Source organism: Dipteris shenzhenensis, chromosome 3 (assembly GCF_047967505.1).
Source record: "Dipteris shenzhenensis isolate YYH24624 ecotype China chromosome 3, Dip_SZ_1.0, whole genome shotgun sequence".
NCBI lineage: Eukaryota > Viridiplantae > Streptophyta > Polypodiopsida > Gleicheniales > Dipteridaceae > Dipteris > Dipteris shenzhenensis.
In genome coordinates, this window is record NC_141598.1 from 63,093,211 (window position 1) to 63,110,743 (window position 17,533).

The window sequence follows — 17,533 nt, forward strand, 5'->3', positions numbered from 1 at the left end:
GATAGAGGAGGCATGATGGACTGCTATAGCGTCTTGACATATTTTACATTAGGGACTAGGTGCTGCAAAGAGGAGGCTCCATAGGTATTCTAGCGAGTACCACAATGTCAAACCACCCTCTGAGTGTACTTCAACTAGAGTAGCCTTGCCTTGGACTACCGCAAAATGGGGTTTGCATCCTAAATGATCTCGTTCAAGAGGAGGGGGAGCCAGAGGGGGGGCCCAGAGAGGGTTGGGCATCGTTGGGTAGCAAATGTGATCTAGAGGAGCAGACAAGAGCTACAATCCTTGGCCCTTAGACAAAGCCATGATCTTCAAGAGTGGGAGAGAGCATTTCATTGTGACCTTTCATCTGTAGAGAGACTCAAGAGTAGGATTCAAGCTTCGAGTGGCTCAATGATCATTTAGAAAGTGTGCTGCTCAACGTGCAAGCCATTGAGGTTGGTCGAGCTGAGTTGTTGTACCACACCTCCTAGCCTAGGCTAGATGGATGCAAGAGGGGGACAAGATGACTAGGTAGTTATTCCAGACCACTGGGCCATGGCTAGCAAGACTTAACTTTAAAATTTGCAGGATGTACATGGGTAGATGCACATGGACCATCAGGACATCCTTGAGTTGACCATAGACTTCTATCAACAACTATTTTAATCTCTAGAGGGGTCACCTATGACTCTTGTAGCCTAAGAGACATCTTGGGAGAAGGTGCCATCAGTATGGCTAGAGGATCTATTCATAAACGAGGAGCTCTTGGAGGCCCTTCAGGCCCTTCTTCCTCATAAGTGACTTGGGGAGGATGGCTTGAACCCAAGTTTCTTTTGTTGTTTTTGGGAGCATATTCTCACCCCGCTTAGGTTGTCTTGCTACTAGGAGATTGTTGACTCAGGCTCCCTTCCATAGTCTTTGATCCAACTCAGGCTACTTGATATCATCCCATGACATGTAGACCAGTTATGTTCAAGAATGCAGTAACATGGAAATCATCTTTACCTTTTGGGAGAAAGTAGTTGCGCCATGGAGGAGGCACAGTCTCTTGCCATCCTTCTCTTGGACTTTGAGAAGGCATACGATAGTGTGGAGTGGTACTTCTTGGAGGGCACCATGCAGAGATGAGAATGATACAGTCACATGGAGGTCATATGGTCACAAGGATGACACAGTGACTTGGAAAGGACATGGTCACTAGGACGGCATAGTACATAGTCACGAGGAGGACATGGAAACCTACCAACAAGCAAAGGGCCATGCATCAAGGGTCTTCATGTCACAAAGTCTAACTTAGCTAGACTAATAGGTGGCACATATGCTCCATTCGGCCTTGTCAAATATAGTGTGGCTGCATGTGATACAAATGGAGTAGTTATGATGCACTGACTTGGCACAAGCTGGCCGTTGCATAAGACATGAAGAGAATTAGCAGCAGGATGGCTAAAGGATGAGGGGACAGCCAATAGGAGGGAGGGATAAGATTTCCTACTACAAAAGGTAAGGGTGAAGAGGAGAGATGATAGGTATGGGGATTCATTCCAGAATTGTACGGGGATTGAGAATGGGAGAGAGGCTACAGAGAGAGAGAGGTTAGAGCTACAATCTCACCTAAGAGAGAGAGGCTAGAGCTACAAGCTCACCTGTTGCATTGTTATGTTGTATTGCTATCTTGGATGAGTGATCTCTGTTTCATCTTGAGGCAGATTGGTGTACAAGGCTCTATTTCCATTCTATGCTGTATCTGGTTTGCATTGTGCCATCGTGTCACCAACATTGCTCTTTCTTGTCTCCTTTCAAAGTTAGTTCTTTCTATTCTGATTCACAACACTCCTTAGCATCCTCCTTTGTCACCACGTGCAATCCTTGCATGAGAGTAGTGTAATGTCATAGGTCCACGCATCACCCACTCTATGCTTCTCACATTAGTAGCCTTAGGCCTCTGGCAACACCTGTGAAAGTGAGCAGACCTCCCCTTCAGATAGTTTATGGCAATCTTGGTGGGCACTGCTCGTGTTGAGTAGAAAAGAGTGAAGTGGTCTTTTAGGGCCTTAAAAGAGAGATTTTATGCCGAGTGGTTTTAATACCCTTGAGGGAGAGAGTGAGAGAATAAGAAGGTACTTGAGAAGAGTGGAGAGAAGGCTCTCTATAGATCAAACACAATATAAGAAGCATTACGTGCGACGGAAGTGGTAGAAGTCCTCTAGCCGAGCATGAAGTGAACCCATTGGCATAGTTGTAAGAGCTAGGAACTTTGTCAAATCTCTCATTGACTTGGACTAGTAAGATCCGTGGTGGTCAAGATCGAGACTCTGAAGGGGAAGAAGATTTGCAAAGCATGGAACGCGTCAAAGAGGAAGGCACTAAGTATGAGGCTTCATCCAAATCTCATATAGTTCAACTTCTCCCATCCCACAACTATGTATCAACAACATCATCTATGGGGATGGCCAGTGGTCACCATCCAACTTGACACAATAGACTGGTAAGGGTGCTATGTCGTCTCTTATGAACAACTCGGTTTCCTTCCGAATCTAACCTCTATCTCTTTTCGCTCCGGTCATGTCCCTACCTTCCATAAGTGTTTCACCTCCTCCTTTGGTTGCGCTATCCTTTCCACTATCCCTCTCCTTCCTTGCTCACCCATCATTCATAGCTTCCTCTCTAATCACACCCTCTCTCAACTCCTCTCCCATCATCAGTAACTCCCTCACCTTTTATGTTCTCATCCCCTGCATTTTTATCCATGGTGCCTTCAATACCTTGTGTACCACCCTCCTTTTCATCCTCATTGCTCTCCCAGTCTACATTGGCATCAGTAATTCCTTTAGCACTGTCACCTTCTACTTTGGTAGTAGAATGGGTCTCCACTCCACAAGTGCGAGGGTGGTGTCAAGGGAGCTAAGCTAGAGGGGGAAGATGTCCCTCCCATAGATGGTAACCTCCTAAATGTGGTCCCCTTCTAGTGCCAAGCTTGCCTAAATCCAATCTCTCACCTGTCTCCTCATGGGCATGAGGCCAACTATTCTACCACCACTGCTCTCTCCTAAAGTGGCTACATTGCTTTCATTACCTGGTGTTTGTCTTATGGAGACAGAAGAACCTTAACAGTAGAGAGAGTCAAGGGCACTACCATGTGAGCCCCTCTGGCCAGACCAATGGTCACGACCAAGACCTAGTCTTCAGAAGAATAAGCTCAAATGATACGTTGCCAAAAGGAGGGGAAAAAAAAAATAACTAAAAAGGCTAGCTACTGCAAAGGGCTTATGAGCAAGGAAGCCTAAGGAATGACGTTAGGACAATGGCATTGTCAGGTCTCATGATTTCCTCATTGTGTGCAATGAGCACAAGGCCTTGCCCTAAGGCGAGGGCACTAGTTGGTGGGATGATTCCCCGTGCAGATGCCACACCACATGTTGTCGCGCCTTGGGAATGGGTGACGATTACTAAGGGCTTCTTTAACCATTACTCCCTTTAATTGTTGGCTTAGGTGATTCAAAAGGTTGGTAGCGAACTCTTCCATGTCCATGCCCTTGGTAGGAGGGGTTGTTTCCTTGGCTTCACCTAAACTAGTGGTCTTAATGGTTTGAGATACTTCTGATGACACCACTTGAGACTTCTCTCCTTGGGTTTTCTCCTTCATGTTATCACCTAGGCATATAGCAGTCTTGCTGCACAACTCAAATGGCATGGGAGTCTTTTGCAAAGAGACGGTCATGGAGCTTGGAGTCCCATAGCCCTATGAGAAACCATGGCAATAGTTGTGCATCGCTTATCCTCTCCTGTAGTTTGCACTGTGAGTTCAACTACTCAATTCGGGCAATGTAATCAAGAAGGGACTTGATCTCCTTCTACTTAGCCTTGTATAGTTGGTTAATGGGACTCCATTTGGGACCACTGGGGGAAAACCCCACTATGAATGACCGTCTCACAATGTATCCCAATTGATTTTCTCGTCGGGGTTTAGAGCCTGTGCCCTTGGCCTACCTCACCATTCAGGCTCTGCCCAAAACCATTGACTTTATCTTTGTCTCAAATGTCCCCAAAAGTTTCGCAAATCTTCTTAAATCTCTCAACATGGGACACTAAGTCTCCTTAACCCAAGCATTTTGTGATAAGTTTGGCGATGGTGATCAACTTACTCCTCGATGGGTTAGTATCCCTTCAAGTAAAGGTTCTTGGCATGGCCTCCCTTCCTAGGGCTTACACTAGGATCCTCATAGCTTCTTCGGTAATCATCATTTGTGGTGCAAGAAGATTTACTAGTGGCGGCGCCACTGCCCCATAAGTAGGTTGTTCTAGAGGAGGATTATAGGATGTTGTAGGTTGGACAAAGGTAGGATTGGTAGTTTCTAACCCATTAGGTCCTAGGGCTGGCATACATGGCAGGCTCGGTCTTACGGGTTACATTGGTGGTGGCCTAGGCATAGGCATAATTAAGTTGGGAACAAGTCTATAAGGAGCAGCCGCCGGATAGGGAGTATTCTCTAGGCCACTTCCCCAAGTTGGATATAACAGGGATTGAGAAGCCAGCATTCTAGGCAAAGTATCCTCCCTAGTATCATTCTGCTCATTCATTTGTGCCATCAAATTTTGTGACCGATAGTCACTTGGCATCCTAGGATCAAAGGTGTCACTAAATGAGGATCCTCCCTCATAGAAGTGTACATGTGGTGCTATAGTACTCACTGATATGATTGGATTGCTGCACTCCACATAGCCTTGGTGGTTGATTAGTGTTGGCCCTATGGCACCTCTTGCACTCAATTTTCCCTCCCAGATGGATTAACCATCTCAGTTGGTTCTGGCAGTCCAAATCTTCCAATCATATTGGTGAAATTTTCTTGGAGCCAAGAGGCTCTGGTAGCATTGGGGGAATGAGATCGAACCAAGCTAGAAATAGGAGCCATGGAGTCTCCAAGATTTAGGTTTTGACTCCTCTCTTCAACAAAACTCATGGAATATTCTAAGCTAGAGATATCAATATGGGATGGTCCATGTACAAAGTGTAAGCTGAGTGCTAAATTACCAGATTGAATTGATGCCAGGCTAGGCACTTGGCCGGACAAGATGTTATTGGAAGCACTATCTTCCGGTTCAGGATCAGATGTAAGATAGGAAGCACTATCTTCCAACTCAAGCTCAGATGTAAGCACCAGGTGGACTATTGAAGATGGAGACCTGGGCAAATTTTACCCCTTAGTTCAAAAGTACTCAATTTCATGATCTTTCCCTTTAGCTCAATCAATTACAAATTTTACCCCTTTTACCAATATTTGAGTTTCACTTCAGTGGTTCCAAGGTAGTTGGTGAACAATGAGTGGATAGTTCAAATTAGACCCTTCAATGATCACCAACTAATTTAGTGTGCGCTGAACTAGCCTAATTCGGCATGCGCTAAGTTATTAATTCAACATGCGTCGAATTAAGAGTTGACCTCTATTTTGGATTGAATTTTGTGCAATTAGTGTGCCAACTGAAAGATCATGTCAAATGCCACAGTGTTTGACTTGTTAGGATATCAGAGCTAGCTCAACATGGCCTAAGCTAATTCCGCTTGCCTGAAGCTATTTCACCATGTGTTACGTGCACTGGGATAAAGCTAACTAAGCATGTCTTTCCCAAACTATATCACTGATGAATTTGTCGTGGATTGCAAAGCTTCCATGGTTTTCGTGCAGGATTTGTGGTCCTAGGGGTACTTCTTTACCTAATATACCTATTAAAAACAAGAAACAAGTAATTTGAAGCAAAATGGAGTGCTTTTTCAAAAATGAAATAGTTTGTCATTTCCAAAACCTTAAAACTCTCACCCAATCATCACTTTTTAGCCTTTAAGGATTGGGTAGCATACAAGGGTTAGCAATGATCACCACTACCTTTTTCTATATTTATACAACTAGAAACCTCGAAAAGCATCTACAAAACAACCCTTATTGACTATCTCTCTCATTCCTCACTCACTTTCCTCTTTCCTCAGCTCATGCCGTTCCAACAAACTAAAACCAACTCTTTTTACCAAGCTACTAGGTGTTGGGCAATGGGAAGTAATGGGAGAAGCACATGCAAGCAAAAGCTTACCAATAAATCCCTGGCAAAGGGTGAAAAAAATGTGTAGCCTCACTAGTGAGTCACGTGTCGTGGGGATCTTGGAAGTATACCGATGGAGCCTCCTACTTCAAGCTACTCCTTGTGGGAGCTATGCAAGCATGAACGGTCCATATGTGTCACCCAAATGGCTTCCACAGTTGTTGCAAGAGTGAATCCACCAGAGAATAAGGGGGAGAAGGGATGGAAGAAGGGGGAGGAAGAGGAAGAGGGGATGGGAATCAAGAGACAAGAGAAGGGGAAGGGGGATGAGTGGCATTCACTAAAGTCAAGAAGTAAGAACAACACAAGACACACCACTCTTGGAAAAATAAAGAGCCTCTATTCCTCAAAACTTGCATACAACAACTGAAGACCAAAGTTAAACTTTTGGCCTTTTATACATGTCACCTTTTGAAGGAAGGGCCAACCCCATGCTCTCATTCTCTTCCTATCTTTTCTACTCTCTTGTTCCTAGTATTCACAATCCTCTTGGGCCACTACGGCTCCAATGCAATTCCTAACAAAATCCATAAGCACGTTGCATATATTTACAAGATTATACAAGAAGACACAATATGTGACAATATCAACCAAGATGGTTAACAATCTCACAACCTGATCATACAGATTTCAAAACAAGGCAAGGCATAATGTCACAACCACACAAAGACCTAAGACTATGCATTCTTTGTAACACATAGGGAGTAGAGACAGAGGAGATTGTCCTCATAAAATGCCCTAGACACTATGAGATGAAGGGGCACTATCATTGTGCCCACTCATGGTTATACAAAAAGTGAGCAGTCATTAGACTACCCTCATAAAAAATGTGTCTTGACTCAGATCAAGTCTCATGAGGCCAACAGCGGGACAAGTCCCCTGACAACAAGAGATCTATAACTTCTTTGCATATGCGAAGAAATGACTTGGCACATGGATTGCTACCCTAAGCTCTACATATGCTAGGTCAACAAGAAACTAGATACACTATCTGCAAGACCCAGCACATCCATGGCACCATCATTGTTGCATCTCAAAGTCAAGCTATGTCATGTTGCCCATGGGTGCACCCCTCAACAAGAAGTCATGGGTACCAACAACGGACCTCAAATATGTTCTAGAGATACCAAGACTACCGCTGGGACCCCCATTACATCCATGCTGAGCTCAGGCATCACAAACTCATGACACATGATAGCGCAAGAACAACTCCCAACACATGGAGGTTATCCTATTAGTTCCCCATATATTCATCGGTTCTCTATTAGACATGTCATACACACCTAGTTTCCCGCACAAGGGGTATACTATTACAATGTTTTCAATTTTTTGGTCTCATAGGATTTTTTGGGTTTTCCACAACGTTAATAAATCTCTCTCTCTCTCTCTCTCTCTCTCTCTCTCTCTCTCTCTCTCACCCCCACACCCAAAGTATGGGATTGAGGGCGCATGGCTCTAGGACAAGACCCCACTCCGGACCTGCCTCTTATCATCTAAAGCGGCCTTTTATCATCGGGAGCAACCTGTTATCATCAGATTCAAGGACACTCCTACTAAGGTGGCATCACTATGCAAGCGTACAATTGTACAAGACCACCCCCAAATCCATTTGGATGAGGACCTCACACCTTTGGAGTTGAGGAGAGGTTCACTCTTCTACAACCACACGACATAACCTGGAAGGAGGGGAATTGGGCAGTGGTTTGAGATGGTCAGCTTTTGAAAGACCCCCGATGGGTGTCTGGTGGTCCCTCAAAATATAGGGGAACAGGGTCTATCAAGTTCCGAGCACTGAGACCTTGACCTACACAATTTGGAGCTGTAATGGTATCTTATGGTCCAAATCCAAGGAATTTCTACATAGGACGAGATATAGTTTTTTACATAGGCACCTTATCAGAGCACAAAGCATCCTTTGCCAGTACTCAATGATACACATGGGAGGTAGCATACTAGGATGAGATTCAAAGGCAGGTGGAGTGTGTGCTAGTGTCACTACTATGCAAATCCTCTCTCACCAGGATGATATCTATTAAGAGATACGACACACATTCTAGATTTCTTTGGATTCAGATCCCGATGCCCCTATCAACGGGACCTCTTCCTCGTAGTTTGATAGTGCCCCCTCGATACCTCACACTTTGCCAGAGATCTATGTTAAGTAGGCTGAGAATTAGGCTGAGAATTCACCATACACATGCCTACTAGAGATCTATGTGAGGAGGCTGACACTTCACCAGATGTAGCCCAGCATCTGGTATCATGGATTTCCGGAACCAAGCAAAGTCCTCCTAGTTGTGGACTTCAACGTGAGGATGATCACGCTTCAGGAATCACTTGTGGATTTTTGGGATGACTATTTTTTATTACAGATATTGATCTAGATGAGGTATGCATATCTTGAGTATACATAGATAGGTGAGCCCCCAACCACACCTTAGGAAAACGCTTTCTTGGACATGGATAGGATACATTACCTTGTCATTTACAATGGTTTGGACCAATGGACCTCCTTGGGTGGATTCACTTGCTTTCATAAGGAGGGGAGGGGGGGGGGGGGGGATTGGTTTCCAACGTAGTTGACTACCCCATGGAATCCCTTACCTTCACCCCAAATATCATTGACTTCTCTGTCTCGCTACCATCACCAAGAGTTGACTACACCTATCTTCTCTTTAGTATATCTATGCCATGCCACACTATGGCACCGCTCACACACCACATATCATGACATCCACTTTGAGCATAGTCACTACCCTGAGTACTCCGCATGTTGTTCCACTTCACTCATAGATCTCAAGGACATCCTGCTCCTAGAAGATTGAGCCGCTCTAATCACACACTTCTTTCATAAGATTGCCTTGCACACCTTCGCCTCAAATACCACCCGCTCCACCTGCCTACCGACCGCTGCTTAGCTCCGTACCCTACAACAACTGATACGATGATGAGTGTAAGGCCTTACATCATCAACTCAAATTTTGAGACTACTCACACCTTTCATGTAAGGCCCTATGATGTGCAAGCTGCTCCGCAGGAGGGAGTAGGCTTTCATTTGCCCAAACAGGGCGCTACTCAACATTATGTTTAGTAACTCCTCTAAAGATTTTTGGTAGAATTTTATCAAGATACGATTCCTGTCTCCTTCACAGACACCACACTCCATCATACTTATGCACGCACACTGTACAACATTCCTCACTTGCCATTACCTGACAGAGTTACCCCGCCCCATCTCTTGCACATTGTTCACTGCCAGTGGCATCAAACATGCAACTCTAAAGCTCCATAGTGGTCAAGCGAAAGATCACAAGGGACCAGGTACTAAATACATTGCATATGGACTAAGTACTATGGTGCTAACGAAATCTTTTCACCGAAGCTGTTTGCACTTGTTTCCCGCACAACTAGACCCTTAACATCCCATCACAAGGCAACGGATGCCATTAGCTTGGAAAATTATAAGACCATTAGAATTGGGCATGTCATGTCCAAGCTCTATGCATCATTGCTCAACACACAGGTTAGCCAATTTGTAGAGCTCGAAGAACTAAGAGTAGACAGACATGCAACCTTCCAAGCTTATCATGCAAGTTTGCAAAAGGCTTTTGATAAATATCAAGATCTCGTCGTCTCATGAGATACCATTAGGAGATTATTTGGGCAACCGTGGCACTCTATGAGATGGTCTCAAACAAGGCTTAGATGGCTATAGGGTGGATAGAGAGTATCAAGAGAACTGTAGGGTTTAGATGGCTATAGGGTGGATGCAGGAGATCAAGAGCTCCAATAGGGATGTCCACGATCATCAACCCTATTTTGCCTATACATCCACTAGGTTAAAACCTTCATGGGGAATCTTCCAGGGGGGCTAGGCTGCTCTCTAGGCGTCCATTGACAATTGGATGCACTCCATAGTCCATACCTTCTACGAGACACGATCTGAAGGATTACCTTGGCAAAACCCACGTTATGATCTTCAACACATCCCACACTTGGCTATTCCCAGTTATCTCCTTTACAACATGCTGTTGTCGTCACCATATCCCATATGTCGATTAGTAATATCCGCCTCGCCGTGGGTCTCTAGGAGGACTTCATTCATTCGGTGACTTCGCAGTCGCCCTAAACGATCAAAATGAGATAAAGCTTAAAGATACGTTTTATACTCGATTAATTTTTCCGTGCCTCTAGATGGGTAGGCACCGGTCTTTTGGTTGGCTAGATCCCCGACAGAACCGTACGTGCAAGTCTCCCCGCATACGGCTCAAGCCATTTCTTACGAGGCCCCAGCATTCATCCCGCCGGTGAAATGTACGTGAAATTTAGGCTGTTGCCCCAAAGCAAAGTACAGAGCATCTCACACTAGACGGATTACCTATGGAGGTCATCCCATCCTACACATATTCAGTGGTATTTTTCTTTGGCCTACTTTTCACGATACAAAGACCCAACTTAACAAGGGATTCGCCATACTTGCTAGACTTGAGCGGCAGTGCTTTCACTCTCATTTCCAAGATCTTCGGACCAACACTCTTTGCCCAACATGCAAGTCCTTTACAGACCTGATCTATCAGAGGCAGATTGAACCCGACTAGAGAGGTCCAAATTCCTTATTGTCACAGATGATCTGCAATAAGCCATCAGTTCCACATCATTCTGACAGTTTGAGACGCCTCTATTACAGCTGGACATAACATTCCAAGTTATGTCTCTATTACAGCTCCTCGACCTCCGGCCAACACAATTATCATGGTTGGCCTTATCTCTCATCCATGACTTTCGAAGCTGCGGGTCATCAAAGGTGTTGGTACGCCAGTACACAAATAATTAGAGAGTCTATGGATAGATTACCCCCCTTTCAGTATAGCCCTGAGGCCTCCCTTTTGTTCCACTCACTTACCACAAGGCTAACAAGATTACCTGAGAGAATCTCGTACAGCTACATAGATTCACAACTTACCTAGCTCCTAGTGAGCTTCTTGTGAAGCTTAGCTTCTACAGATATCACTCCTTATAGATATGAAAGGAGGGGTTCATTGACCCACCAGGCTACACATGGATCCACCATCGTGCAATTCCATGTTTCGTCACATTGAGAGTAGACTGGCTGAGGGCATACGTAGAGAGGGTCCCATCTGCACTCTATGAACTACAATAAATTCTGTAAGAGGAGCCCTTTGCATTAAGATGCCCTGAGTATTACGAGATCCGCGATCGTTACCATTGTCTTTTCAAGGATGGATTCGGATCCCTCTCCAACCTCTTGTCTCACCCGGATCATAGATGTTTGCCAACTTTCATGCATGAGGCCATACGACACAGCTACTCATGATACATAGAGGAGATCAAGGTGCTTAGCCAAATTCCATTCAAAGTGTGATCACTAAGGTTTTCTGGTTACATAGCACAGACCAGCAAGCCCTAGAAAATGGTGTAGCCAAGGCCCAGTGCCATCAACGTGCCGATGCACAGATCAGGCTTGGGGATCTTCCATCCATGTTCACCACACACTAAAGGCACAGCCAACGGATATCATAGTGGCACTTGTCCACCACAGCACCACATCTAGGAGACACGGGCCACGCATATTGATCCTTGGCAATGCTCTTAGCATGGGTTTTATGCTGCCACAGCACCGTGCATCACCTGATCCTCCCATCCACTTGACTCCTCCAACAGTAGCCAGAGGATCACTATAGTGACGCCACACATAGCTTCCATTCTCTCCATGGTTTATCTCTTTGTTGCACTTGTATTGGGTGCAGATGCCCCTCTGTCACGAGAAAACGTGTTTCGGGCAATAGAAACGTGAAGAAACGTTTTTGCCCGAAACGTTTCTAAGAAACATGCGAAACGTGAAAGTTTTTTTGAAATTTTTTTAATAAATAATACACTATTTTTATTATTTATATAAAATACATTAATTTTACACGTTTCTAGACGAAACGTCTGTCAAAATCTCGAAACGTTTTCCAAAACGCGTTTCTAGAAACGTTTCTTGTGACACTGAGATGCCCGCTTATTAGAGGCTCCACCCATTCAGCTCATCGTATCCGTTTTTTCAGTCTCATAGACCCTCTGGTCTTTCGAAGACTAATGTTTCTTTCTGAAAAAGGGAGAGGCACTGATGCTTCATGTGTGTTAGCCATTCACACTCGTTCTAAGGTCTCCACTCAACAAGTACAGATTTGGAGACAGCTGTGGAAATCCTTGAGCTAGATGGAGAAACTCGCAAGAAATCATTAGAGAGAGACCACCTGTACATGCATAGAGAAGGTTCAAATTTCAATTTCATGCTAGCTTGGAATGGCATAAACAGCAAAATACTTGAGCTTTGAAGGAAACACCAGAAGAAAGCATGTGATTTACTAGTCTGTTCCCGTTCTATGAAAGTCCACAAAATTTTTAATGGATAAACATAATGGTCGAGCTCATGCAGCTTCTATTGCTTAGCTGCAAATCGGACCACCACAATTTTCATACAATATAACTCTTTATAACCTCAATAAGATAGCTTTGCAATCTCAAGATTCTCTAGGCCAACACATACTGCTTTAGGAGAACATCTATTAGGAACAAGCTAGACCTAAGTCTTTCTTAAACCCATTCTGGAAATCCATGTAAGATGAATTGACATCCACTTTGTGATGGCTTCTCTTACTATTTATGCATGTAAGCCAAAATGAAGGAATTATACAAAGGCACCAAGAAACAAAGGACTTCGTGTATCCCAAAAGCTTGTGCAAGCTATAAAACAGCTTGTCCATCTCTACTAAAGGAATATTTCCATGTGACCATCCCATCCAAGCATAGCGCATCATGAAAAATATGCATTGCACCTGCTTAAGGCACTCATCATGGTTCAAGATATTTGCAATCTTGGTACATCCCAAACAATCATCTTCAGAATCATCAAGTATTATTACCAGAGACATAGGGAAAGATGTTCAGAACACTCCCAGTAGAGTTGCAACAGCAAAAGCGAGAAACAAGAATCCACCTATGTATCCAACCTGAACCAAAAGAGTCAAGAAAACAAGTTCAGAGACAAACACACTATTACCAAACAGATTGACATCTCAAGCAATTAGCTTTGCCGACAAACATTCAACTCAACTCCTAAGGGTCAAGTTACACTCAACAAAATAGGCTAGACAGTTATCTTCTGGTATCTAAAGAAACTGCAATCTACAAACTTCAAACAAATCATAAAACAAGCAAAGAATAAATTTGAGCAAGACAAGGCAAAGGAACCTTAGAAAACCAAAAAAAAAACTGACAAATGTGTCATAAACCAGGCAGAGCTGCTGTCTAGGTTTAAGTAATTCAGAATTTGCTTCAAATGAACAATTTCATAACAGTGAGCAGTATAAGGCTAGTCAGTCATCTTACCACTTTTTCTGAGATATATTGTGCAAGGAAAGCTCCACCAACAACCGCCATCCCTGTAGCAATTACGTGCCCAGCTATTGCACCAGTGGCAACACCCCATGGAGCCTTCAAGGGCACATTCAAAGATCATTGAGATTCTAGAAAACTATCTCTAAAGTTTCTGACTACTGCTAAGAAGCATGTTCATGACAACAGGAACAACATGCTATACACGTGCTACTTCTGAAATCTATAAGGGGATGACTCGAAGTGTTAGGGGAGGCTGACAAGATGTATGCCCAAGATTGAATAAACACAGACATGGTATTTTCAAGGTTGAATAATCATAGTACTCCTTGACAATGATAATACCATCCATGCAATTTTCTTGACATGGATGCACACCATGCCCAACGTAGCTGAGCATGTTTACATACACAATTGGGAGAATTTTCATACAATCCAAACTGACCTGGGCAGCCCCTAGTGCTACTGTTGCAAGCATTGACCTATCTCCCCACTCCTGCATTTTCAAATAACTGTTTTCTCAGATTCATGAACTCATAAATAGATTTGTGACTTGAAACACTAGAATGTACAAGCATCATCAAGTAGAATATTTCAAACTACATCTATCATCACATAATCAGCTTCTTGATACACTAAACTATAAAAAATATTTACAACCATCACTTGTTTAAGAGACACTCGGTGAAAAAAGGAAAAGAAGTTATGGATCCTAGGAAAGCAAACTAGCAAATGGAGAAAAGAGAGAATGAGTTTTTCAATTCAACTAAATGCACTATCTCAACAAGACTAACTGGAAGTCTCTATGCTATGACAATGGTCAAGGGATTGAGAATGAAACTCAAACATTTGACTTACAAAAGGGAGCAAGAGGGTTTGACTTTCATTTAGATAGACAATGCAGGAAGTATATGTAGGGAATGCATTACGAGGACTAAGTGGGTCAGGTTGATAACCTTCACAGAATATACTTGTAAAGAATCTTTTTATTATCTTAAGGAGCCCAATCGACTGTTGGGAATGGGGGTGAGAGACGAACACCAAAATGTGGAGATGTATAGAGAATGCAGGAGTTTTGTTACAAAGAATGACCACAATGAGGAATATATCCTCTACAAAGGAAGCTAACCCTAATACTAACCCTAGAACAGTTCCCAGAAACGCCGTTTTGGAATGTGTGAACCGGTATTTTTGAGTCGTTTCCGAAATGCTTTTTCTTTCCCCAATTTTTCATGTGCGGCATCCAACAGACCATTCTCCTACGTCAATGAATCGCGATTTTTGCACCCACCCTCTCTCCTTTGCTTCCCGCCCACTCTCCTTTGCTTCTTCCTCCTGTACTTGTCCTTTTCCTTCACCAATTCAGGCTGCTCTCCCTGTCCTTCACCTGCATCAAACTTCGAAGCTGGTCCTTTTCCTTCTCTCGAATCTACACCTTCCTTACAATTTCCTTACTTCCTGAATCCCTAACTTAATATGAATTGTTCCATTGCATATGACTTTCATTTTGAGCTTCATCAAAGATGTATCTCTCGAGCTTTGGTGAAGTTTTCATTTAATGATATATGCATGTATAATGTATATACATTATTCACCTTAAAAACTGAAACTCCGTTTCCAGGGTTCTTTCGATGGCTGAAACTTCAAAACACCATTTACCACCATGCTCCGTAACACCGAAACTCCTGGAAACAATGAACCCTAGGGACAAAAACTTCTTAACTGGAGGAAAATGGGCCCCAAGGGTGTGTTCACACTACACTACTCATAATCTAGCTAATCCCCCCTGTGGTGTTAGTGTGAACATGTATAGAGAAATGGATCAATCACCAAAAGGAAGTAAGCCTAAAGCTTTTACGAAAAAGTTCAAACTTTCTCTCGATAGTCCTTGGTGAAAAGATCTGCCACATCTTGGTGTGTAGGACAATAGTTCAAGCTGATCTCTCCTACATGCAATCGGTCTCTGACATAATGATAGTGTACCGCATGTGTTTCTGCGAGCAAGAAACACGGGATTTCATGCTACTACAATAGCAGTGGGTGGGTGCCAAACTCCATGAAGATCTGCCGCCAATCTCTTGAATGATTCACTCTCAACTGTAGTTGTGAAGGCTGCTCTATAACGGGGAGAGGAGCTAACAGCTCACTGCCCTACAAAGTTTGCATATGCCACATCATCATGTGTTACAGGTTATTTATGACCCCGATCTAGAGCATCCAAAGTCTGATGTGCAGGCTGTAAATATTGATTTTCTAATAGCTGTTCCATATCTACTGTCAATTAGTAGTGGGAGCAACTCTTCATATACCTCTAGTAAGCTTGTGGGCAGTAGTCTTTCAAACTCAGTCAAGGACTGATTCCTACAAAAACATCTCTACTGACAAAAATCCTGAGTGTATGGATTGTAGATACAATAACCCTTACTTTCACTGCTATAGCTAACAAAAATCTCAGCTCAGGAGACCTATAAGAAATTTCTTGTGGAATGAGCTAGATGGCACTACACATATTGTGGCTAGGGTGGCTTGGGAGACATTGATCCTTGCCACAAAAGAAAGAGGTCTCAATATTATAGACCCAGACTTGCAGTGCAGGGCATTACTTTGCAGGTTTTTGGTAAGGGGACTTTTGCCTAGGCAAGAGCCTTGGAAGGATTTCTTTATTCAAAGCATGCAGGCATGCACTCATTCTTCAAGCAGAGACTGGATGGGTAGCACCAAATGGAATTTTACGTCAGCCCCCCTCAGATTTCCTTCCTCTCCTCTTATGGCAGTCATTTTGATAGCTTGGAGCAGCTTCAGAAATACTCTTTGCAAAATTCTCCCAATTTCTTTGGAAGAGATTGACAAGCAGCCGGTCATGTGGAATGATAGCAAACTCGATGAGCATGGCAGGCCACTAGGCCAGTCACATTCTATGCAGTGGTTGAGATGGAAGAGAGGCCCTGCCTCCTCTGTAGGATCCTAGAAAGCTTTCAGGAATCTTCCAGAGCACCGTAAATTGCAAGTAGAAGTCATCTCCAAGGAAGTGCAAGAAGGATTCTGCAAATTGATGCAGCCATTCCAATGGATTGGATTGAGACGAATAATATGCCTATTTCTTGTTCCACTTGGATGGGAGCCTTCTAGGATTGGGCATTCCTCTTCAAGTTATTGCTTTGCCATGACTAAATGAGGATGCCTTGGTTTTTTATGTCCAAATGGGAGACAGGCTGTCTAGATCTTCAGATGATGTTCTTCCGAGGATTGCTTTCCAGCCTATTAGGGTCATTTTGCAGAGCATGGCTTGAATTCTCAGTGGTACCTAGATCTTGATCCACTTCTCTTGGCCTTGGGTTCAAGGAGATTGTAGCTCTATGGTGGGGCCCCAATAAAGTATTTGCAGTGGGACCCAAGAGAGTGGGAATGGATTGATGAAGGTCATTGACAGAAGAGCCTCTCCTTCTTTCGTTACACTATAAGTAGTGCCAGGCGGTTTCAAATCAATTGCAAAAGCTAGAGACCTTCAAGGGCTCCTCATTGGAAGAACTTTTAGATTTCTGTTGATTTGCAGAGAGTTTTTTGGAGGAGACTCTGGAAATCCCACAGGAATAGACAGATCACTCTATTCTTTTGGCCATGGTGGGATTGTAGTTAACTTATGGAGGTACAAGTTGGGGCACACTCTACGTGTCCTCGTTGCCACTCTGCAGTGGAATTAGTTTAGCATTGCTTATGGGACTGCAGACAGACGAGAATCATTTCAATTGGAAGGGGATTGCTAGGATTTTCAGCACGTTTTCCCGTCACCCCTTCTTCATGACCTAGGGTTCAATTGCTTGGCTTTGCCTCTGAGGCCCGCAGGTATTTTACAAGAGGCATGACTCTTCTTCGGCTTTCTAAGTTCGACAACACTTAGTAGAGTCATGACCTCTAGATGATGTACCATTCCTACCTTTTAGAGTGATACATGCTTCGATGGAGTCTTCCTGGAAGATTCTGGCAAGCATTTTAGCATGGCATATCTAGAGAGCTAGATACATAGAGGCTCTAGACTATTCCCAGGTCCATCCCATAC

General features: G+C 43.7%; 1 protein-coding gene across 2 annotated transcripts in view; it reads right to left on the bottom strand.

Annotated features, from left to right (window-relative positions):
- Positions 1–12,537: 12,537 nt before the first annotated feature.
- The window catches only part of LOC147904148 (protein PAM71-homolog, chloroplastic-like), a 125,262-nt gene continuing 120,266 nt past the window's right edge, over positions 12,538–17,533 (bottom strand). Inside the window, exons 8-10 of one of the 2 annotated variants that reach the window (XM_087372712.1) lie at positions 13,922–13,972; positions 13,471–13,575; positions 12,538–13,091 (exon numbers count right to left, since the gene is read on the bottom strand). In XM_087372712.1, the coding sequence (XP_087228838.1) occupies positions 13,026–13,091; positions 13,471–13,575; positions 13,922–13,972 (222 nt within the window). In that variant the 3' untranslated portion in view covers positions 12,538–13,025. The remainder of the gene's footprint in view (positions 13,092–13,470; positions 13,576–13,921; positions 13,973–17,533) is intronic. The other variant, XM_087372711.1, reaches the window with a different exon arrangement.